At 45.5% G+C, this 22,167-nt stretch overlaps 6 protein-coding genes across 10 annotated transcripts; 3 read left to right on the top strand and 3 right to left on the bottom strand.

Annotated features, from left to right (window-relative positions):
- Positions 1-23: 23 nt before the first annotated feature.
- On the bottom strand, positions 24-2,754 carry LOC108010661 (uncharacterized). 2 transcript variants are annotated; one of them, XM_017075560.4, is made up of 3 exons: positions 2,084-2,754; positions 2,003-2,021; positions 24-933 (listed from the first exon to the last, which is right to left on the bottom strand). In XM_017075560.4, the coding sequence occupies exons 1-3, from the start codon at positions 2,285-2,287 to the stop codon at positions 632-634; spliced, it is 525 nt and encodes a 174-aa protein (XP_016931049.4). In that variant the 5' UTR covers positions 2,288-2,754; the 3' UTR covers positions 24-631. The 2 variants fall into 2 exon arrangements, with proteins under 2 accessions (XP_016931049.4, XP_065720273.2); XM_065864201.2 differs by having other exon boundaries at positions 24-918.
- Positions 2,755-2,767: 13 nt separating this feature from the next.
- Positions 2,768-5,315, bottom strand: Taf6 (TBP-associated factor 6). Of its 4 annotated transcripts, none has more exons than XM_065864199.2 (5): positions 4,357-5,315; positions 4,129-4,298; positions 3,617-4,072; positions 3,025-3,295; positions 2,768-2,968 (listed from the first exon to the last, which is right to left on the bottom strand). In XM_065864199.2, exons 1-5 carry the CDS (start codon positions 5,239-5,241, stop codon positions 2,882-2,884), a joined length of 1,869 nt encoding a protein of 622 aa, XP_065720271.2. In that variant the 5' UTR covers positions 5,242-5,315; the 3' UTR covers positions 2,768-2,881. The 4 variants fall into 4 exon arrangements, with proteins under 4 accessions (XP_065720271.2, XP_065720272.2, XP_036672278.3 ...); XM_065864200.2 differs by having other exon boundaries at positions 2,768-2,981; positions 3,031-3,295; XM_036816383.3 differs by having other exon boundaries at positions 3,031-3,295.
- Positions 5,316-5,955: 640 nt separating this feature from the next.
- ash1 (histone-lysine N-methyltransferase ash1) lies at positions 5,956-14,012 on the top strand. The gene is made up of 6 exons (XM_036816268.3): positions 5,956-6,331; positions 6,450-6,550; positions 6,611-11,356; positions 11,489-12,964; positions 13,023-13,232; positions 13,301-14,012. The coding sequence occupies exons 2-6, from the start codon at positions 6,470-6,472 to the stop codon at positions 13,478-13,480; spliced, it is 6,693 nt and encodes a 2,230-aa protein (XP_036672163.3). The 5' UTR covers positions 5,956-6,331; positions 6,450-6,469; the 3' UTR covers positions 13,481-14,012.
- Positions 14,013-14,201: 189 nt separating this feature from the next.
- On the top strand, positions 14,202-15,898 carry LOC108010660 (rRNA methyltransferase 3, mitochondrial). Its single transcript, XM_017075559.4, has 2 exons — positions 14,202-15,406; positions 15,463-15,898. Exons 1-2 carry the CDS (start codon positions 14,322-14,324, stop codon positions 15,608-15,610), a joined length of 1,233 nt encoding a protein of 410 aa, XP_016931048.4. The 5' UTR covers positions 14,202-14,321; the 3' UTR covers positions 15,611-15,898.
- LOC108010657 (ATP-binding cassette sub-family F member 3) lies at positions 15,749-18,723 on the bottom strand. The gene is made up of 8 exons (XM_036816269.3): positions 18,519-18,723; positions 18,198-18,454; positions 17,714-17,937; positions 17,009-17,656; positions 16,777-16,950; positions 16,195-16,685; positions 16,041-16,132; positions 15,749-15,985 (listed from the first exon to the last, which is right to left on the bottom strand). The coding sequence occupies exons 1-8, from the start codon at positions 18,604-18,606 to the stop codon at positions 15,833-15,835; spliced, it is 2,127 nt and encodes a 708-aa protein (XP_036672164.3). The 5' UTR covers positions 18,607-18,723; the 3' UTR covers positions 15,749-15,832.
- A 1,888-nt stretch (positions 18,724-20,611) lies between these two features.
- LOC108010663 (UPF0389 protein CG9231) lies at positions 20,612-21,777 on the top strand. The gene is made up of 2 exons (XM_017075563.4): positions 20,612-20,861; positions 20,931-21,777. The coding sequence occupies exons 1-2, from the start codon at positions 20,695-20,697 to the stop codon at positions 21,139-21,141; spliced, it is 378 nt and encodes a 125-aa protein (XP_016931052.4). The 5' UTR covers positions 20,612-20,694; the 3' UTR covers positions 21,142-21,777.
- Positions 21,778-22,167: the final 390 nt, after the last annotated feature.

Genomic DNA, 22,167 nt, shown 5'->3' with positions numbered 1-22,167 from the left:
TGCGTGGGATGGCCTCGAATGTATGAGAGTGTATATCCTATACGATTTTCCTTCCGTTCTCCTTCTCTAACTAATCTATAAGTTCTTTGTGCTTAGAGTTCTTTTGCTTACATTTCCGTCTGGGATCACATTTAGGTTTATGAAATCATAAAGTAGAGAGCTAAGTCTTTCCTATCCGCCCTATTTTCGCTCTCCGGAGAAAGAATTTTAAAAACTTTTTACAAGTCTTTATCAAAAGTATAATATTTTTTAAAAAAATATGTAAGTGTCATACTCATACCTCGGATCTTAGTATATTATCGAGTTTAACACTTTCGTTTATAAGCGGGGAATACGATTTTATTCCTGCTATAATTACGTATCCTAAAATTTTCAGAACTTTTCAACATTTTATGACTCCGCAAAACGAATACAAAAGGTCAGACACAGCTCGTTATCTTAAACGATAATTTTTGGTCTTCAGGGGAAGACTTGGAGTTTGGTTTAGTGCTTAAGACGTTTGAGCAAAGAAAATGCTTTTAGGATGACAGAAAACGATTGGTGATGTGAGTTCTGTGTTTGGGGATGGATTGGTTAAGATTTTGATTATGTTTTCCCATTGCAGGATCAACCATCATGTTGTATTGCTTTCTTAGTCCATCAGTCGAACGCCGGCTTGCACGTCGTCGGCCATGCTAACGCCTTTCTTTTTTTTGCCCTCGCCGGCTGGCCTCTTCTTGGTCAGAACTAGGGTTTCCGGCTCGTCCTGGGACTGCTGTCGTTTTCCGTTTCCGCTGGCTCCTCCTCCGCCGCTGTTGCTCCTCAGTTTGAATCGCGTCGTGGCCGCCGCCGCATTGTTGTTGGCACAATTGCATATGGCATCGAAGATCCGCACCACAAATCCTCTGGCCCGGTTCACCACCTTGCCGTTCTTAAAATCTGGTATGGCGAAACCTGAAGGATTAGTGCATGCGAAGCGCAGAAAGTACAAAAATACGAAAATAAAGATCAGTGAGAGGCAAAATACAAGTTAAGTGCAACAAAAGATGGTCATGCAATCGAGCTGGAATATCTACAATGGGTGAAAATGGCGTGCGAGTGCGTTTAATTATAGCTTATCTAAATTCTTGTTAATTAATTGCCACCTGCCAACAACCACTGGGCGGCCTATAAAGGTCTCCCTGTCATCGGTTAGTCAGGGCATTTTGTTTCCGCCATCGTAAACGTTATACTGCCATATTGGCTTTTAGGCTAGGCGAGGAAAATCCATGCACATGGATCATCTCCTGTTATATCTCACTTTCAAAGTTTAAAAAGTCCGGATCCTTGTGTGTGGATGCAAAATATGAACAGAAACCATGCGGCTTTTGAACCATTTTAAAAATGGAATTTAAATTGGCTTGCTACTTAAGAACTGAAGCATCATTTTCAATCTGAAGTTAATAAAACATAAAATGTTTAATCGTGAGATATAAATATCAAAGGTCTAACACAAAACGTACAAAATTATATTGTGGTTCCTTAAAATATAAACATTAATGTAATCATATCAGGCTTTTAAAAGTCAAATTTGCTAATCCAATGGCAATAAAATATGTAAATATCTTAGATATCCAATCTTGAAGGAAAGGAAAGGTTAAAAATAAAATATTTTGAATTTTAGATATATGATTTACTCTTTGGATTTAATTAGTAGTTATTTAATTCGCATCCACACACTTCAGGAACCGCCAACTTTGATCTATTGTTCCCGATAGGAAGGGCAATTTCAATGTCGGAAAAGCCCTAGGCACTGACACATACTTATCATCATCCTTGATTGCTGGTATTCATCCATCGCACTCAAAACCTTTATCTCTGCTGCGATTTTCACAGACAAAGGAATGCAAGGATTTGTGCACAAGGATCTATAAAGCCACCAAGTGCCTGACAAAGGGTTGATGAAGTGGCCATAAGTAAAAGCTATTAACTATCCAAAGTAGCCAAAAAGCGATAAGTACTGGACCACACTGCGTGTACTTACTCTGGCGCTTTTCCTTGCCCTGAAAAGTAGTTACAAGTGTTTCAGTTATATAGAAAAGGAAGTTACATTTGGGTAGTCAACCTGTTGCGATTTCTGGTTCTCAACTGCTCGCCTATTGGCCTCCGTCTCAGCCCGCAGGACCACATCGTCAAGCACCTCCCGCAGAGCAGCCATGTTCTGGGGACTCTGCTTAAACGCCTCTATTCTGGCCTCCAGCGACTCCGTTGCGATTCCATCTTCACTGTCCGGAGACGCGGGCTCGGGATCTGCAAATCTGGCGTGCATTTTTCCTGTGTTTTTGAGAGAATTCCAATTTATCCTTTAAAAATTCCGACAGAGCTGCTCCGAGCTTTGCCTTCGTCCTGCGATGGGTATCTACAAGGAGTGTTGAGCTCTTTGTGCGTTTACTGAGGAACTGATGGAAAAATCAATAGCCAGCCACTTGGTGGCCCATACCCGCACATGCGTGCTGACTGCGTGGCCAAGCTTTCGACTTTAGGTGGGGGAGATTGGTTTCCACAGAAACAAGTTAATCTTTTAATTCTCGACTTTTCAAAAATTTACCAGTGATTTTTAAAAAATACTGTTCAACATAACTCTATTTTTTGTGTATATTATGTTTTAAGCAATTAAATTAAATTGATTAAAAAAATGGACTTGATTTGTAACGTTAATATACTATAACATGTTAAACATATTTTTTTGAAAAAAGTTACTGCTCTTTGGCGACAAATCGCTTAAGACACACACAAATCTTTCTGAAAATTAATTTTATGAATATATTTTTTTCTCTGTACGGTGATATATTTTTGGGGTAGGTTCCTACATTCTGTGTTTTATTGCATACAAAATGATTATGTAGACTACGAACTAAGCTGGCTACTCCAGATGCGAGAGATCGTCCAGCTCGGGTGGTGCGCGTACGATCTCCGTCTCAATGATCAGCGAGTTGGCGTCTAGGGTGCTCTGAAAGATTCAACTGTTATACCATCAACTGCTGGCGCTTCGCTACCGGCACTAACACACACATTCTCGCTGCTCCGCTGTGCGGCTGAAAGCAGGCTGCCGCCGTTCCCGCTTCCGCTGGCGCTCGAATTTGAGTTCGAGTTGGAGGCATTGGCCCCGTTGGAGGCTGCGGAGAGGACTACGCTGTGCGGAGAGCTGCCCCGCCGCACCACCTTTGTCTGGCCCGGCTGCGGCGAGTTCTGGGTGACTATCACAAACTTTTGCGGCGGCTGATTGGCCTGAATGGCTCTTATCTGAGGCAGGGCCGACACCCCCACCCCAGGGCTTCTGCAAATAAAAGAAGTCACCAGGTTAAAAGGTTTTTATACTAGATAATTGAATACGGTAAAACTCTTGCAGGCAAACAAACATATCCCTATTCACAATTTTCAAACACACTTGTTAACAAAAAACTTGTCTTAATAAGGATCATGTTTTCCACAGATTTTCTCATTATCATTTTCAAAATGGTTAAGTATGTATGATTGACCCGTTAGGGTCCATGTTTTCAAAGTAATATATAACAAAGTATATGCTTCAGAATTAAAACGAAATAAAAACTTTCAGCAAGGGTATTAACACTGAGTAAATATAAAAAAGGTTTTTTACCCCTGTCTTTGTGTGCTGGGCATGGACACGCGCCCGATGGTGGTTGCCGTTTGGGCTGCACTCGTGATGGGTGCCGTGTTGATGGTGCTCGACGACAGGGTCACAATGCTGCTGGCGGGCGCATTTCGTACTTTGACCACCGCCTGACATAGCGATGGTCCCAGAAAGCCAAAGTCGTTCTTGTAGTCCTCCGCCGTGTCTGGTGCAGAGCGCATTTGCTTGAGAATCGGGGGACAGCACTTCTGCAGCATGGCGCGAATGTGACCGGCGGCTGTCTTGTCTGTGTTGCTCATAGAGGTGCCGAGCAGGTGAGGTTCGATACGCTCCGATATGAACTTTAGGCGGGGTATAATAAAAACTTTGATGACTTCGCCCCCTAGCTCTGAGAGTCCTGCTATAGAGCCGTACAGCGAGGATAGGTGAGTCTTATCGTTTTGCAAGGCTTTACTGAAGATGCTGTAGGGTGAGGAAATGTAAGAAAAGGAGTTCAGCTTGAAGTGGTCAAGATTTACCGGGTGACACGGGTTTGGAGATTGTTGGTCAGAGTATTGAAGTTCTTGCAGATCTGCGCCATAAGGCGGGAGGCAAAATCTCGCAGGGCCCAGTGATTGTCCAGTTCAGGGCGCATGCACAGCTGCTTTGACACAATACAGGTCATCACCGAGGGTATTAGTTCGTGTAGCTGTGAAAGGTTAACTTATTAGAAAATGCAAGAAAAATTAAAATAAAAAATGTCTTACGTATTTCTCGAGAAACAGCGATGGATTATCCAGGAGCGCACGCACCATTCGCATGAGGTATATGAGCAGCGCCAAATTGTTTTGCACTACATTGACCTTAACACCCTCGGCGATGAAGGTGCACATGCGGGGCAGCATTTCGTGCAGGCCAGGATCGGAGCCCAGTGACTGCAGCGCCTCACCGCGGCGCGGTTCGTCCGAACCCACGCAGGCCTCCGTGATTTCTTTGTAGTACAGCTGCTGCTCCACGGACAACTCGTGCGTGGCCAGCTGCTTGACATGGATGGTCTCCACGTTCTTGAGCTTGTGGATCTTGCCGGTGGTTGGTTTGCCGGCCGCATCTTTGTTGAGACCTTGATCGAGTTTAATAACTGGGTTGACAGAGTCCAGGAACTGAGAATCCTTCGAGAGCGGCGGTGGGTTTTCTGGTACAGTGGGCTGGACTCCCTCCACCACAAACCAATGGGAACGCAGGGTGAGGTCCAGTGGAATCTTCACAGAGTTGCTGGAGGTGATCTCACTTAGGTCGATCTCCTTGTCCTCGGTGAAATGCAGCTCCCGACCTCCGCCGGACGCGAAGCGGAAGGGTATGAAGTCCTTGGAAACGAAGCCGTACTGCGGCTCTACATTCCGTACCTTAAGGGCCATGTCGATGTCCCGCACAGAGAGTTTCTGCCTCTTCGCGTGCTGCATGAACTTGGCAGCGTCCTGGACAATCCTCTTCAGCTTGATGGACACATCCTCCGCCAGCTCTTTGGCGGCGTCATCCGAAAGGGAGCCCACACCGATGCTCTCCGCGATCACTTTCATGGACTCCGCCGAGATACTGGAGCCGTAGAGCATGCTGCTCGAGGCACTGTTCGATTTCGACGGTTTTCCACTCATTTTACGAGTTTTCACAAATAAACAAATAGTTCTTGCCTTGCCGAGCAGATCGGCCAGTGTTCACACACCGTAAATTGGACAACAGAGTTGGCGCATTCAGTTGGAAATTTAGCTTTTTTTTATATTGCCTATTTTTAAGTCATATATTTTAAGTCAAATATTGTGGATTTGAATGTATAAATAAATGTTTCCATTAAGTGAAAAAGAATAATTGTTAAATAGTCCAGATAACGCTTAAAATTAAAAAACAATAAATTTGTTAAATATATAGCTAGTTTGGATAAATTTCTGCACTGGTAAACGAAAGTTTCGAACGATAGTTGGCAGCGATATTTCAGCTGGCTACAACAAAATTAGTGATGGAATTTAAATTTTGACTTCAATTTTATTTTAAAAGGAAGACGTGTCAAATAATAATTATTATTTAAACTTATTGAGTTTTTAATTGGATTACGAAGGAGATATTTCCTTGTTCTTGGTTTACAAAATAACCAATTATTATTTACTAAAAAGAAAAAAGCACATTTGACTATAGTTAATTATTTTTCCATTTATTTCATATAAGATACCATTTATTTGAACAGTAGGTCCTCTCTTTCTAACGTCTTTTATTTATCCTCCGATTTTTCAAATCATCGATGCTTCGCCTAACATCGATATCACCTAAAGATCGAAAAACATCGATACCCGATGCATCGATGTTTTTTTGCATCACTAACCAAAACGCAGTGTCTTTTTCTTTATTTATGTTCGTACATTTTTGGTTGCCTGGCTTTTTGTTGTTGCGCCACATTAACAATAACAATTAAAGTGCGCCCCACCGCCGCCCGCGTTGAAAAAGTGAAAGATCGGGAGCGCGGATTAATGTGCCACACGCGAAAAGCGTTGCAACGTTGCGTCGTCGTCGGGCGTCGAACAAAGCAGTTTTTGGAAAAGTGAAAACGGCGCCATTTTAGAAGCAGGCAAGCCACGGCCAAAGGCGCAAGAAAGTGCAAATGCAATGTGTGGACCAATAGACAGTCCATGCGCTAAGAACTCAACTCCCCATTAAAGCCGCGAGTGTAGGTGCTAGCCAAGAAAACAATCAAGCGTAAGTGTGGAGGGGGAAAAGTTTTTTTTGGACGTCGTCGCCGCGGTTTGACCTACTTTAAATGAGATTAAAAGAGTCACCAAAACGCTTTTGGCTAACAAAAACGAATATCTTGCAGCTCCCCAGCGACTTCAAAATATGAGCAGTGGCCAAAATGAGACGGCAGCAGCAAAGGTTCTGGAAACGCAACGCGCACAAGAGTCCGGCAGTGAAAATGAGGCAAGTCTGTCAAATGGCACCTGGCGAATTATGTATGTAAATTGTGTTGTTCGCCCACAGGAAACCGACTGCATTACGGATCAATCGAGCCAGTCGAAGTCGACCAAGTCAGCCACCCAGTTCAGTGTGCAGCGTTCGGACACCGATGGCCTGCGAATGAGAATCTCGGCCATCCGCCCCCCGTTAGGAGTCCCAGCAACCAAGAAACCCCTGAAGCCCAGAAAAATGTCTACCCAGGACACCGAGTCCGGCTGCTCGGAGGCCAGGAACAGAGCGGCCAGCAAGAAAGTCAAGATCAAGCGCAAGAAGCTGGCCAGCACCAGTGGGACTAGCAAATCGGATAAGGTATCCAAGTCTAAGAAGCCACAGATCTCGGCCTTTTCCTCGGACTCAGAGGATGATCTGCCTCTGAAGGTTCACCAGCAGAGAGCTCCTCGACTGCTGCTCACTGCAATCTCCCAGGCGGCTCAGTCCGCCGGCAAACCCCCGCTGGACATCGGAATCTCCTCCAGCGACAACGAGTTGCCCAACCTCGTGCAGGCGGCCATCAAGCGAGTGGAGAGCGATACGGAGGACACTACTGTGGAGGGCAGCTTCCGCAAGGCGGCCAAGGACAAGAATCTACCCCAGTACCAGTCCACTTTGCTGCAGGACTTCATGGAGAAGACTCAGATGCTGGGACAGAGCGCCAACTCCAAGCTGCCGGAAGAGAAAGCTATAAAAGCTAAGGAGGAGACCCTGGTGCAAACCACTATTCCTCGAAAACGCAGAGGCAGACCCAAAAAAGTGATCGCAGCTCCCGCCTCGGGAAACTCTGGACCTGCTATAAATGAATCCGCCGATTCGGGTGTTATTAGTACCACTAGCACTACGCAAAGTACGACTCCCTCGCCGAAAATGCAAAGTGAAAACGTTGTGCCCACGGGAGCAGTCCCAATCGCTTCCAGCAGCAAGCCCAAGATCGATATGGCCTATCTGGACAAGCGTATGTATGCCACCGAGCGGGTGCTCTATCCCCCGCCAAGGAGCAAGCGGCGTCAGAACAATAAAAAGACCGCCTCCAGCTCATCTAATAAAGAGGAACTGCAATTGGATCCTGTGTGGCGAGAGATCGACGTAAATAAAAAGTTTAGGCTGAGGAGCATGAGTGTGGGCGCAGCTAGTGGAACTGGAGCTGGCACTACCATTTGCAGCAAGGTCCTGGCCGCTAAGAGCGGTTACGTCTCGGATTACGGAAGCGTAAGGCACCAAAGGAGCAGCCACAACCACAACTCCGGCTATAAGTCCGATGCCAGTTGCAAGAGTCGATACAGTACCAAGAGCTGTATGAGTCGCAGGAGCAGGGCAAAGAGTTGCGGCTACCGGAGTGATTGCAAGGAATCAGGAAAGTCTGGGCTTAGGATGAGGCGGAAGCGGAGGGCTTCCATGCTTTTAAAGAGCGCTGCGGACGATCCCGTCGAAGATCAGGACATCCTTCAGCTTGCGGGGTTATCCCTGGGCCAGAGCAGCGAGGAAAGCAACGAGTACATCAGCAAGCCAAGTCTCCAGAGTCTGCCCACTACAAGTGCCAGCAAGAAGTACGGCGAGATCAACCGCTATGTGACCACGGGGCAGTATTTCGGTCGTGGCGGCAGTTTGGCTGCCACTAACCCGGAGAACTTTATCAGTAAAATGATGAATCAGCGGAAAGAGACCCCGGCTCCCAGTAAATCCTCGTGCAAGATAAAGTCCCGTCGCTCCTCTGCAGCCAGTATGTGCAGTAGCTATGTATCTGGGGTGTCCAGAATGCGTCGTAGGCATCGCCGGAAGAGTTTTAGTCACAACAAGTCCTTGAACATTGATTCCAAGCTGCTCACCGAAATCGAGATTATCACAAGCACCTTTCACTCCAGGTGTCGCATTCAGGAGGATCGGCTGACCGGGAGCAGCGGCAAGGAGAAGCTGCTGGCCGATGCTAACAAACTGCAGGCCACTTTAGCAGCCCCAAGTCCTGCCCAGCAGTTGGTTCTGAACGGTGGAGGATCAGCTTCAACGCTTCCCAAACCTTTGAAACGGGCCTTAAAAAAGCGAAAGCTCAGTGAGCCCCTGGTGGACTTCGCTATGCTATCAGCCAGCGCTAGTGGAACGCCCAATGGCAGTGGAACCAGCAACGGCAATGCTAAGAGACGGCACAAGAAATCCCAGAGCAATGACAGCTCCAGTCCCGACGACCACAAGTTGCCGCTTAAGAAGCGTCACTACCTGTTGACTCCAGGAGAGCGTCCGCCTGCGGAAGTGGCCTTTGCCAATGGAAAACTAAATGCGGAGGCGTGGGCCGCAGCAGCGGCGACTGCTAAGAGCACTGCGTCTACTAAATCGCAGGCTCAATTCAATGCTAGGAGCGGAAAATCCGCGCTCACTCCTAAAAAGAGGCACCTCCTAGAGCAACCGAACGCTGTCAGCGGAGCTGCTTCATCAGCCAGCAATTCTCCTTTAAGGATTGTTGTAGATAACAACTCCATAAGTGGTGGAAAATTGCTCGACATCAGTCCCAGCTCGCTTTGCTCCCTCAAACAGCAAAGGAGAGGTGGAGCAGCTAAGCAGAAGCTGGCGGCTGCAAAGGACTTGGTTCAGGTTCAATCCCCAGCTGGTAGCTATCCTCCGCCAGGGGTGTTTGAGCCATCTGTAGAGTTAGAAATCCAAATACCTCTTGGTAAACTTAACGAATCAGTCATAACAAAAGCAGAGGTCGAATCTCCCCTGCTCTCGGCATTGGATATCAAGGAGGATACCAAAAAGGAGATTGGTCACCGAGTTGTAGAAACGTTGCTACACAAAACGGGTGGCAATCTCCTCCTAAAACGAAAGCGAAAAAAGATCAATCGAACTGGATTTCCCACGGTGAGGAGGAAGAAGCGTAAAATTAGCGTAGAACAGCAGCCAACAGCCGTGATGGAAGATCCCGAGCCGGAGATCGATCCCGATGATGAACCTCTGCAATCCTTAAGAGAAACCAGAAGCAGCAGCAGTGCCCAGGTGCAGGGACCTGCTAATCCTCCAATGGATTGTGAGCGAGTGCCGCAAGCAGGCGAAGCCAGGGAAAACTTTGTGGCGAGGAGCAATCAGAGAGCTCCGCGCCTATCGGTTGTGGCCCTGGAGCGCCTACAGCGACCCCAAACCCCTGCTAGAGGAAGACCTCGAGGTAGAAAACCTAAGAATAAGGACCAACCTGAAGTAGCACCTTTGCCGCCGCCCAAAACTGAACCCGAGGTAAAGCCTGCCAAGAAGCGTGGCCGGCAGCCCAAACAGCCGGTGTTAGAAGAGCCACCTCCCGCACCTATTCCTCAACAGAAAAAAAGCAAACTGGAACCCAATATTAAACTCCCAGCTGGCATCGATCCTAACACGAATTTTAGCTGCAAGATTCGCTTGAAGCGGCGAAAGAACCTGGAAAATGCAACCCACCAAAGCAAAAAGGAGAATCCCGTTAAACCAGCGACAGTGGAACCAGTTCCTCCAGAAATTCCCGTCAGCCAGGAGGAGATAGATGCCGAAGCGGCGGCTAAACGGCTAGACAGTATCCCTATCGAACACGATCCTTTGCCCGCCAGTGAGTCCCAGAACCCTGGTCCCCCAGACTACGCTAGCTGCAGTGAATCCAGCGAAGACAAAGCGTCCACCACGTCCTTGCGGAAACTATCCAAAGTAAAGAAGACCTATCTGGTAGCAGGACTCTTCTCCAATCACTACAAACAATCGCTAATGCCTCCACCAGCGAAGGTGAACAAGAAACCAGCTTTGGAGGAGCATCAAGTGAATTCTGGGAGCCTTCTTCCACCTCCTCCCTATTGTGAAAAGTACCTAAGAAGAAGTGAAATTGACTTTGAGCTTCCCTATGATATATGGTGGGCTTACACCAACTCCAAACTACCCACTCGACATATTGTGCCATCCTGGAATTATCGAAAGATTCGCACGAATGTATACGCCGAGTCAGTGCGTCCGAATCTGGCTGGTTTCGACCATCCCACGTGTAACTGTAAGAACCAGGGTGAGAAAGCCTGTTTGGACAATTGTCTAAATCGCATGGTTTATACGGAATGCTCGCCCAGCAATTGTCCAGCTGGAGAGAAGTGCCGGAATCAAATGATCCAGCGGCATGCAGTTGCACCCGGAGTGGAGCGCTTTATGACGACGGATAAAGGATGGGGAGTAAGAACTAAACTGCCCATTTCTAAGGGTACCTACATACTGGAATACGTGGGGGAGGTGGTCACCGAAAGGGAGTTCAAGCAGCGGATGGCCAGTATATACCTGAATGACACTCACCACTATTGTCTGCACTTAGACGGAGGACTGGTCATCGATGGCCAGCGCATGGGCAGTGATTGTAGGTTTGTCAACCACTCCTGCGAGCCCAACTGCGAAATGCAGAAATGGAGCGTCAACGGCCTGTCAAGAATGGTCCTTTTTGCTAAAAGGGCCATTGAACAGGGAGAGGAGCTGACCTACGATTACAATTTTTCGCTGTTCAATCCGTCAGAGGGGCAACCCTGCAGATGCAACACGCCCCAGTGTCGAGGTGTCATCGGGGGTAAGTCCCAGAGGGTTAAACCCCTTCCCGTCGTAGAGGCAAAGCCTGCTTTAGAGGGTCCTCCGGGCCGAAACGGTCGCCAACGGAAGCACAAAGCCAAAAAGCACGCTCAGCGGCAGACGGGGAAGGATACTGCATCAGCGGTGGCGGTGGCAAAGCTTCAACCTTTGTCAGAAAAGGAAAAGAAACTGGTCAAACAATTCAATACGTTCCTTGTCAGGAACTTCGAAAAGGTTAGTTGGTGTTTAGAACACTTTTAATCATTATTTGTATAATTCTTTTTTTAAAACTTGTATTTAATTTGTAAGCTTCTTTAAGAATATTCCATCAGAATCATAATTTCTAATCATAATTTTATCTATTAGATACGAAGATGCAAGGCAAAGCGAGCAGCAGTTCTGGCAGCTGCATCCGCTAGTGCATCTTCTCCAGCGCATGGTGTCACCAATGGAGACATCCCCGGTCGACGACCCTCCACCCCATCTTCCACTTCCCTGGCTGCCCAAATCTCCGCACTTTGCTCACCCCGCAACATGAAAACTCGTGGATTGGCACAGACAGTACATGATCCCGAACTGGAGAAGATGGCGAAAATGGCTGTGATTCTAAGGGATATTTGTGGTGCCGTTGAGTCCCTTAAGATGTCTGATCTGTTAACCACAGTGTCCAGCAAGAAGAAGAAAGCTATAAAGAACTCTTTGAGTGGTAAATTAGGTGCGACAGCTGGAACTCCTCGAGTGGAGTTCAGATCGATTCAATCACAAGTTGAACAGGGACACTACAAAACGCCCCAGGAATACGATGACCACATGCAGCAACTGTTTATGGAGGCCAAGCAGCTGCATGGCGATGACGAGGGCAAGGCCAAAGCGCTACAGTCTCTTAAGGATTGCTATGAGCAACAGAAAGCCGCCAGCTATGTTCAGCTTGTCGAGATACTTGGCGATTCTGAGTCATTGCAGAGCTTCAAACCAAAAGAGGTGATTTTGCCAGTAGAGGAAGCAGCAAAAGTTGCAGTGAAAAAATCGCCAGGAGCAAAGGACAGGGATTCACCACTGGTGCCATCGAAAACCACGCCTCTACTACTTCCCGTTGGAGGCTCTCCTGAGGAGGATGTGATCCGTTGCATTTGCGGGTTGTACAAGGATGAGGGATTGATGATTCAGTGCGCCAAGTGCATGGTGTGGCAGCACACAGAGTGCACCAAAGCGGACATCGATGCGGATAACTATCAGTGCGAACGTTGCGAGCCAAGAGAAGTGGATCGGGAGATTCCCCTGGACGAATACACCGAGGAGGGCCACCGGTACTATCTTTCCTTGATGCGTGGCGATCTGCAGGTGCGTCAGGGAGATGCCGTCTATGTGCTACGGGATATTCCCATCAAGGACGAGGCGGGCAAAGTGTTGCCGACACAGAAGCACACTTACGAAACGATCGGAGCAATTGATTATCAAGAATGCGACATCTTTCGGGTAGAGCACTTGTGGAAAAACGAAGTGGGGAAGCGTTTCATATTCGGGCATCATTTCCTTCGCCCCCATGAAACTTTCCATGAACCTTCGCGTCGGTTTTACCCCAATGAAGTGGTAAGAGTTTCCCTTTATGAGGTGGTGCCCATCGAGTTGGTCATTGGGCGCTGCTGGGTTTTGGATCGCACCACTTTCTGTAAAGGGCGCCCAATGGAATGCAACGACGAGGATCATTGTTTTATCTGCGAGCTGCGTGTGGACAAGACGGCGAGATTTTTCTCCAAGGCAAAGGCCAATCATCCGGCCTGCACGAAGAGCTATGCTTTCCGAAAGTTCCCCGAGAAGCTTAAAATCTCCAAGAGCTATGCTGTAAGTTAAAATAACAAAAAAGAAATAATTAGAATGTTAACACACCGTTTATGTATAGCCCCATGATGTGGATCCTTCGTTGCTGAAAACGAGGAAGCAAAAGACTGAATTAGAAGTAGGAGCCGGGCCAGCAACGATGCGAAAGACACTCGGCTCGCAGGAACAGCAGCAGCCGAAGACGGTTGGGAGAAAGCCGCGTGGGATTTGTGCCGCTCCAGTAGAAGCCACAGCTGTCCATGTCGTAGCTCCAATGGCGCCTAACAAACAGGTCAGTGTGGAAAAGTCTTTATTAAATAAATTTTTAACAAACATAAATTTTCTCCCCTTCACCTAAAGATGGTTAAGAAGAGAAGATCGCGTTTAGAGAACGTTTTGATAACTATGAAGCTTAAGTGTCTGGATGCACAAACAGCCCAGGAGCAGCCCATTGATTTGTCATACCTGCTGTCTGGACGCGGAGCACGGCAGCGGAAGACCCAGCAGTCGAGTAGCAGCTCCACGGCCAGTTCGACCTAACAGATTTAGCCAGCGAATAGGTTAAGCCGTGTATATAAGCCTAAAGTTAGAGGCATTGATTAATATTTATGGAACTTTAATTAACAATTAGTATGTAGCCATGTAAGATGTAACGGTGATAGTAGTAATTCTAGATTGTACATTGTTATGAACAAATTTCGCGAAAAGGCCTCCGGACCCGTATAAGATGGAACAGATTATGAATTATGGTTAATATAAGGATTTATTTAAATACTAGTATTTACGCCACCACATGACGCCCCCCATTTAGATGAATTTCTTTTGTTTTTAATTGTTTACCGCATTTCCATATTGATTTTGTTTTACGGAACTATCTCCTTTTCATCCTTGCGATCGAAGGCGTTTGAATTTTGCATTGTTATTTTAAATTATTGTATTATGTTATGGCTGCTTAACTACGTAACACCCAGTAGGACAACTTATTGCGCTATTAGTTTTTAATTAATTTCAAATTGTTATTAACTGCTAACACAAATTTTAAAAGTGAAATAAAATATATATTTTCATTAAATTACGCGGAAAGTTTGAATCTGCCGCTCACTTAGCAAAAGTGTTGTAGGTGCATTCATTTGATGCGTTATTCAACACTGCTTACATGGGCGTAGAGGGGAGCGAGTATGGGAGTCTTCAAAATTATGATACAGTTGGTATTTGTTTACTTGACGTCGCGGGATATATTAGCGGAAGCAGTTTAAACTTGATTTAGAAAAGTGGTGCCTTAACTTTAAAAACCGATTTTTCCTTAAGAAAGTTGTTACCCCCGATAACGGCTTTTCACCACACCACTGACTATTCAAACATCTGTTCAACTTCACCGACCATGTTTTGTAATATTCTGAAACGCTCCTTTCAATCAAATATCAGGAATGTAAATAACCTGAATGTGCTGCGGTTGAGCAGCTCCAATGGACCCCAAAGCGATATCCAGGATGCACTGGACATAGAGGCCAATCTCTTCGGGAATTCAAGTTTGAAGCACGAACCGGTAAACACGCGGGAAGCTTTACGCAAGAACAGAACCAAATCTTTTGTGCCGAAGAAAACCAAGGAACCCAGTGTTCCAGTTGCACCTCGTAAGTTCGCGGCTCCCTCACCGCCCGCCCCACGTATATATCCGAGTCCTGCTCCCGTGATCAAGGACAGTGACCTGAATCTGGAGTTTGTGCGTCTGACCCTGCAGGATCCCTTGACCAGCACTTTGTTGACCGCAGTGCGTTCCCGCAAGCGACGGGACAAGAATCGACAGATCATCGTCGAGGGCAGGCGACTCATCCAGGAAGCCCTGCAATGTGGACTCAAAATGGATGCGCTCCTCTTCAGCCAGAAGGATCAGTTGGCTTTAGTGAAGGAGGAAGTGGGCAGGGCGCAGATGGAGACGCATACCAAGATCTACAAGGTTCCGCAGCACGACCTCAAGACATGGTCCTCACTGGTAACCCCACCCGGTCTAATGGCCATTTTTGAGAGGCCTTCAGACAAAGGCTTGGAGAAGAACCTAGCCGAGCAACAGCGTCTGGGCACTCAGCCCTTGCCAATTACAGTCGTGTGCGATAACATAAGGGAACCAAACAACTTGGGCAGCATCATAAGGACCTGTGCCGCTCTGCCCTGCAGCCAGGTCGTGGTCACCCATGGTTGCTGCGATCCCTGGGAGTCGAAAGCCCTGAGAGGAGGCTGTGGCGGTCAGTTTCGAGTGCCGATACGGGATGATGTCCCGTGGGAAGAGGTCCCATTGACTATTCCCCCAGAGGCAGCAGACAACTGCCACGTTTTCGTTGCGGAGAGCAACCAACAGAAGCGGGAGAACAACCAGACCATCGATTATGCAGAGATCAAGGATATCGGAGCCCACAACATGCTCATCATTGGCGGCGAGAGCCATGGGGTCAGTGAGGAAGCTTACAGGTAAGGTGTGATGCAAAATACAAATTAGAAAACTGCTAATTATTAATTTTCGACAGTTTCTTGAACTTGGTCGGACGCAAGGGAAAGTGCGTATACATACCCCTGGCAGCTGGCATCGATAGCTTGAACGTTGTTGCTGCTCTGACATTGTTGCTCTTTGAGCTCCGACGAAAAATCAACATTCAGACGGCGGATAAGAAATAAGTTTTGGATCCAGAGCCTAAGATAAAAGTATTTCATTAAAAAACAATTGCTTGAAAAAAAAATTTTTTTTTTTAATTATGGAAAGGGCATGGACAATTTTATGGAAACATTTATGATTGCATCCTCTCACAAAGATAATTTTTCTTCTGTTTGTGTCATAGACATAATATAAATTTATTGCTAGGCTGTTTCACAAATAGAGTAATTTTAATTACATTAAATTCAACTATTAGCTTCGATTTCCTTGTAAACCTCCCGCTTATACTCGTCGAGACCACCTTCGATTGCTCTGACTGTGCGATTGCCACACACCCAGAGTTCCTTGCAGACGACCTTGATGAGGCGTTCGTCGTGGGAAACCAAGATGACGCCGCCCTATAGAAGAAAGGTATGAATTCTTCACTGGAAATTATTAATAAAGGCTCTTTACCTTAAAGGCGTTAATGGCCCGGCCTAAAGCATCAATAGTTTCAATATCCAAGTGATTTGTCGGCTCATCAAGTACCAAGAAATTGGGTTCCGCTATTAAATATAGTTCATAGTTGTTATTAAAAGTTTTAGTAAAAGCATTATAACAATCTTACCCATGCACATCTTCGCTAAGGCCACGCGGGATTTCTGTCCTCCAGATAAACTGGCAATGCTCTGCAGTGCCAGCGGTCCGGACAAGCCAAAACTACCCAACTGCCGTCTATACTCCTCGTCCGGTCGTCCGGGAAACAGTTCGGCCAGTACTCCCACACACGTCACATTCATGTTCAGGTGGTCCACATGGTGCTGGGCGAAATATCCAATTCGAAGGCCACGATGCAGGACAATATTTCCGTAAATAGTACTCAGCTGACCGACAATGATCTTCAGCAGCGTCGATTTTCCCGCTCCATTTTCTCCGACAATGCATATTCGCGAGTCCGATGTGGCTGAGAGATTTACACCCTTAAAGATGGGCAGCGGATCTTCGGGGTTGTAACGGAACGATACCTCCGAAATGGCAAGCACGGGAGGATTGAGAGGCTCCACTTCGGGGAATTTGAGTGTAACCACTGTCTCCTTTTCCACTGGCTTAAGTTCGGGCCTGTTTAATAATATAAGAAATCATTTTATTAAAAGTTACAGAATATTGACCTTTTGATGATTTATAATGCAACGGGCATTATCAAACTTACAGCTTTTCGAGCATTTTAATTTTGGACTGCACAGATGAGGCACGGTTTGCGTTGTATCGGAAGCGATCGATGAAATCCTGGACGTGCGATCTGTGAGCCATCTGAGCCTCGTACTCACGCCTCTGGGACTTCAGTTTTTCCGTCTTGGTCTTCTCAAACTGCTCATAGTTTCCCCTTGAAAATAAATAAATAAATTATATATTTCATTTGATCTTGTTTCGAACTAAGTTACTTGTATGCCTCGAGTTCCTGGGAATGTAGATGTATAATGTCCGTCGGCACTGTGTCCAGGAAGTTGCGATCGTGGGATACGACGAGGATGGTTGTGGGCCATGTCTGTAGATAGTTCTCCAGCCAGATAATGGCTTTGATGTCCAACATGTTCGTCGGCTCATCGAGCAGCAGCAGATCGGGTTTTGAGAATAGTGCCCTGGCCAAAGCAAGACGCATGCGCCAGCCGCCTGAGAAGGATTTGGTCGGACGCAGCTGCATGTCTGCATCGAAACCCAATCCCTTGAGTATCACAGATGCACGGGCCACGGCCTTGTCCGCCTCGATGTTCTGCAGAGCAGCATAGGTGTCGCTCAACTCGTTGGACAGCGTCGCATCCTGTACGCCGCTGTTCAGCGCAGCCAGGATCTCCTTCTCCCGGGTCAGTAGCCTCGTTCGCTCCGTATCGCACTCCAGCACGCTTTCCACAGCGGGTGTGTCGTCGCCCACAACCTCCTGCTCCACGTGCAGCACCGAGATGTGCGAAGGGATCTGCAGCTGGCGTTCGGCAATCATCCGCAGAAGAGTGGTCTTGCCCAGGCCATTGCGCCCGACCAGACCGTAACGGCGACCAAAAGAGAGCAACAGATTCGCGTTCTGCAGGAGAACTCTGGTGGGGATTAACAACATTTTATGGTTGGTCAACTGCTCGGCTACATTGTCTTACTTTTCGCCAAAGGCCAGGTCAAAGTTTTCGATTTTGATGTCCATGGAGCGGTTGAGGCCCTTCTGGTCCAGCTTGGTGTTCTTTTTGTTGGTCACCTGGGAGGCTGTGGCCGTCTGCAGTTTTACCGCCACGGGAATCATCCCATGTTTGTTCACCTCCTGCCGCTTCTCCTGTTTCTGCTGCAGCTTGGCCTCCGCCTTCCCCAGCTTCTTCGAGTCTACTTTCTGGAAGAATAAGAGAGTTTCAATAAGTTTGTTGGACTTTTAAAACTTAAGCTGTCTGGGCTAAAAGTATCTAGAAATTCTATTTTAGCTGGACTGCAGTATGTACTTTGGAAAACAGATTTATTTGATTTAGATATGCAGCTGTTAAGCAAATGATTAAGGGATTAATAAAGGGATCTTGAGTCCTTTCCCACAGTGTCTCGTAAATGAGCTTTCTGCCTGATGTGGTACAATCCCCTCACCAACTGGTACACACTCACATTGGCGCCGTCCTTGTTCACCACCCAGATGCTCTGCATGTCCTTGTCTAGTCGCTCCATGTTCTTGGCCATTTCCTCGATGTTGACCGGCGCATTCAGCACCTTGCGCTCCACGTTGACCCCGTTGTTCTTCATGATGTTGAGGAACTGTTCGCACAGCTCCCGGACGCTTTCCTCCGACCTGTCGCAGTCGACGCTCTGCAGGATGTCGCCCACCGCATCAAAGATGTCATCACCACTGTCGAAGTCCTCCTCGCCTGCGAATGTGAGTGCGGCGTTAAGGAAGAAACATCAGAGGTTGAGGGGCTAGAAGGCACTTACTTCCGGTGAGTACGCCCACGACATAGGTGAGCAGCTCGTGGTCGATTTTGGGAAACTCGCGCTGGAGGATGCTCGTGTACTCGCTCATTCTGATCTTGATCGCAAAATTGGTTTTTGAACGTGTGGCAGTCGGATTAATTGACTTTTCCGACTTTTACACTTTTACTCGAAAACTAAAGGGGGTGCAGAGGGACCGTCGCTCAATCGGCTCAATCGGTCAAACATATTTTACCCGCGGTCACACTGCCTCCGAAGCGTTTCACTTCCGTTTCGTTCCCGAGAACGGCTTATAATATTTATAATTTAATATTTAATTTAATTTAAAATAATTATAATTTAAAAATTGATTTTATGTTCGAACTTATTTACACGTGAAGTTTTTTTTACAAGAAAATAAAAAAGTAGAGCTTTAAAAACATCGATAGCGCCAACGATACTATCGATATTGTTTAACATACAAGTTTTTTGAAACATCGAAACCGGCAAAAAATATATTCTCTGAAATTTGGGCGAACTATTAATAGTTCATCAATACTGCGCTGACAAAAAACATTTTTAAATGCATGATTCCAAATTCTTTAACTAAACAGCTTTACAATTAAAATTTAAATGAATTGGGTTTTGTGTTATTTTTTTATTTATGCTAGAGGAGGACCAAGGTGAAAATTTTCTGGAGCTGTAACATAACAGTGCTATCGGGGACCTTATCTAAATGATCTAAATGAAGAAGTCGCGGCGAGTCTTCAGTTGAACCTCCTTATTTTGGGATCAAGAGGCAACTGCAAGACTCGCTTCGACTTCTTTATTTAGATAAGGTCTTCGTCGAATCTCTGGTATGTTTTATATTATATTATATTCCGGGAGAGTATTCATTTAGCTCATACCTTCGATTTTGTTAAAACATTTGTAGTGTCCTGCCGGCTAGTCATCGCATGTCCCAGGGGAGCAACCAAAAAAATGTCTACGCCGCAAACACAACAAAAAAAACAAAAAAAAACGGAAATTCAAACTCGGACAATGGCAATCTTCACGACGGATTTTCTTGAACATCTGGAATGGACCACCCAGCTCTTATCGTGGTCCTGGAGTCCCTCCCAACAATGAGTGCATCCCTCAACATTCTTTTGGACACATTTCCCAATTCTGCCTCGTGGGTCGTGCTACCTCGACTACTACATAAATAAATAACAATAAATAATATTTCAATAGTTTTTGGTTTGGGTAAATAAATAGGGTAAATAAATAAATAATTTGAATAGATATAAGTGGGATAAACTATTGGGCGGGTTTCATAATCAAATACATTATCAGTCTCGCTTTTGTGTTTCAATTTTCGGCTTGCTGATTTTCTTTGCCGCTCGCAGTTTTCGGGAACAACTTTTTAAATTTTCTGTGGCAAATATAATTTTAAGGGCGAATAAGAACCTGTGGCCACCCGGGGATGAGTGGCCAATTTTCTTGTTGAAAATTTTGATCTCCTCCTGGTGGCTGGTCTTTGTCCCTCCTTATATCAATTTATCTTCCTGAACCACGCTTATCCCTCACGGAATTTTTGGGTAGGAACTTGACTTTTTTTAATATTATTTTTCTTGCCAACCGAACCGTCTGCGACCACTTATTTTCGCCCTTTTTATTACCCTTGCGTATTTCACTTTTCCAAGCCTCTCTTCGCCAAAACCACTCAAATTTTTCGGATTTAAATTTTTGGTGCAATTGGGAGTTATCCGGTTTAAGGAACCAGTTCCATGACTTGACTCAGCTGCACGTCGATAGTCGTGTATCGATTTTGTGCCTATCGTTATTTGTCTTAATGTAAACAGCCTTGTTAAATTCGTATTTTGTGCATTTTTTTGTCATTTAGCACAAACCACATTTTCTTCGTTCCTATTTAAATTTTTTAGTCATTATGAAAACCTAAAGCTTTGTTTTTTAGGGGAAGCACGTAATTGCTATTTTACTTCCTCGGCTTCAGCTGTAACATCGGTGGCCTATGGTAACAGCTGCTACAACTGTGTGCAGAGGATTTAAGGGTGACCATACATATTTCGCTGCTATCGATGTACTTTCGATGGTTTGCATCTCTGTAATTTTAGCACTCACTGTTAAACGAATTGCATAAAATTCCGGATTTCTTTCGACAGATTATATGTTAAAAGCTTGATTCAAACCACATAATATGCTGAACAAGACTGCTTTAATTGGTTCCATGGTGCGGAGGACCTTTGGGACCAGCCAGATAATGCGGGAGACGATCAAAAACCACGAGCCCAACAACCTGGAGCGCAAAATGTTGGTCTGGACCGGTAAATACAAGACAGCTGCCGAAGTTCCCAATTTTGTTAGGTGAGTGGAGACTCAAAGGGGAATGGGGGAATGCAACAGGTTTGTGATTTGTGTTATGCCATTTTTCAGTCAGGATGTCATGGAGCGCTGTCGCAACAAAATGCGCATCCGACTGGCCAACATTATGATCGCACTCACAGCTGTTGGCTGTGCTATAATGGTATACAGTGGCAAACAGGCCGCCAAACGAGGAGAATCCGTTACCAAGATGAACCTTGAGTGGCACAAGCAGTTCAAGGATCCCCAGGAGAGCGAAGGAACTGCCCCGGCCGCCAAGTAGATCCCAAACCAAAGTCACACCACACGCCCAGAATCCCTACAATTGGCCATGTTTTCATTTTTAATTTCTATAAAAATAGGTGACAACATTTTTTAATCATATAAATTAATTAGGTTACTAAGTAGACCCTGCCTTCTTTTTAGTTCCTCAAGAGATTCTTGTGAATTTCGGTTATAAGCCCTCTTAGCGGATTCGAAATTATTTTATGTATTCCTTGTTTTAAATTTATATGATTTTGTTTGTTTCTTAATTGTTGGAAATTCGTTGCCTAATACCCCTAATATGGCCAATATTATTTGAAATTGAAATCGCTTTGGACTGGAAAACTTCCCCTAAGCATCCGCACATGGTTGATAGATATTCAGTGATATTTGCAAACTTAAAGTTAGTTGTATTACAAAAATGAATAAATATTTTACGAGAAAGTTTTTTGGCATAAAATATTAAATACAATAAAACCATATTAACATTAGTATTTCTTAGAAGCAAACATTTTGCTATAACTCACAAAGCATGATATCACGATTTCTATGATTTCAACACATTAATCTTAATGTGGGTTATTCCAAGCGGTTATTTTTAAAATTGTTTCCACGTTTGATATACATATGAATAAAACTGTTTTATTAAAACATACTATGCTGAAAATCTGAATTTTTTTTTTTTAAAATCATTTTTAAAAATAATTTATTATTGGGATTAGATATTTATTTAATTTAACGGTCTTACGGATAATTGAGGATCTTATCACCGATCACTTTATACTTTAAGGACCGTTTAAGATATACCCGACAGGTGACTGGACAAAAGGATAATCAAAATATGAGAAATGCATTTTATCGATACTGAATACGCTGAAATACCACATCCTTGATGGGAACTCAGTGATATGTGTATTACCCATTAATATTTTATCATAGTTCATTCGAAAGGCAACATCAACATCTGTTCCGATTCTGTTTCGCTTTTCAGTGCCCACCACTTGCTCTATGAAGTGCGCCGACTCCGTGAGTGTGTTTCTGCTGT

Source organism: Drosophila suzukii, chromosome 3, assembly GCF_043229965.1.
Source record: "Drosophila suzukii chromosome 3, CBGP_Dsuzu_IsoJpt1.0, whole genome shotgun sequence".
NCBI lineage: Eukaryota > Metazoa > Arthropoda > Insecta > Diptera > Drosophilidae > Drosophila > Drosophila suzukii.
Note: the sequence above shows the minus strand (reverse complement) of the source record. Positions and strands in the feature narration are given on the sequence as shown.

Excerpts from the sequence above, each read along its gene's own strand:
- LOC108010661 (XM_017075560.4), bottom strand. The coding sequence starts at position 2,287 with ATGCACGCCAGATTTGCAGATCCCGAGCCCGCGTCTCCGGACAGTGAA.
- LOC108010660 (XM_017075559.4), top strand. The coding sequence starts at position 14,322 with ATGTTTTGTAATATTCTGAAACGCTCCTTTCAATCAAATATCAGGAAT. Across the intron at positions 15,407-15,462 it reads GTCAGTGAGGAAGCTTACAG|TTTCTTGAACTTGGTCGGAC; the intron begins GTAAGGTGTGAT and ends AATTTTCGACAG.
- LOC108010663 (XM_017075563.4), top strand. The coding sequence starts at position 20,695 with ATGCTGAACAAGACTGCTTTAATTGGTTCCATGGTGCGGAGGACCTTT. Across the intron at positions 20,862-20,930 it reads GAAGTTCCCAATTTTGTTAG|TCAGGATGTCATGGAGCGCT; the intron begins GTGAGTGGAGAC and ends GCCATTTTTCAG.
- ash1 (XM_036816268.3), top strand. The coding sequence starts at position 6,470 with ATGAGCAGTGGCCAAAATGAGACGGCAGCAGCAAAGGTTCTGGAAACG. Across the intron at positions 6,551-6,610 it reads AGTCCGGCAGTGAAAATGAG|GAAACCGACTGCATTACGGA; the intron begins GCAAGTCTGTCA and ends GTTCGCCCACAG. Across the intron at positions 13,233-13,300 it reads CAATGGCGCCTAACAAACAG|ATGGTTAAGAAGAGAAGATC; the intron begins GTCAGTGTGGAA and ends CTTCACCTAAAG.
- Taf6 (XM_065864199.2), bottom strand. The coding sequence starts at position 5,241 with ATGAGTGGAAAACCGTCGAAATCGAACAGTGCCTCGAGCAGCATGCTC. Across the intron at positions 4,299-4,356 it reads CGCTGTTTCTCGAGAAATAC|CTACACGAACTAATACCCTC; the intron begins GTAAGACATTTT and ends AACCTTTCACAG. Across the intron at positions 3,296-3,616 it reads CCCAGCACACAAAGACAGGG|AAGCCCTGGGGTGGGGGTGT; the intron begins GTAAAAAACCTT and ends TTTTATTTGCAG.
- LOC108010657 (XM_036816269.3), bottom strand. The coding sequence starts at position 18,606 with ATGAGCGAGTACACGAGCATCCTCCAGCGCGAGTTTCCCAAAATCGAC. Across the intron at positions 18,455-18,518 it reads CGTGGGCGTACTCACCGGAA|GCGAGGAGGACTTCGACAGT; the intron begins GTAAGTGCCTTC and ends TCACATTCGCAG. Across the intron at positions 17,657-17,713 it reads GACCTGGCCTTTGGCGAAAA|AGTTCTCCTGCAGAACGCGA; the intron begins GTAAGACAATGT and ends AATCCCCACCAG.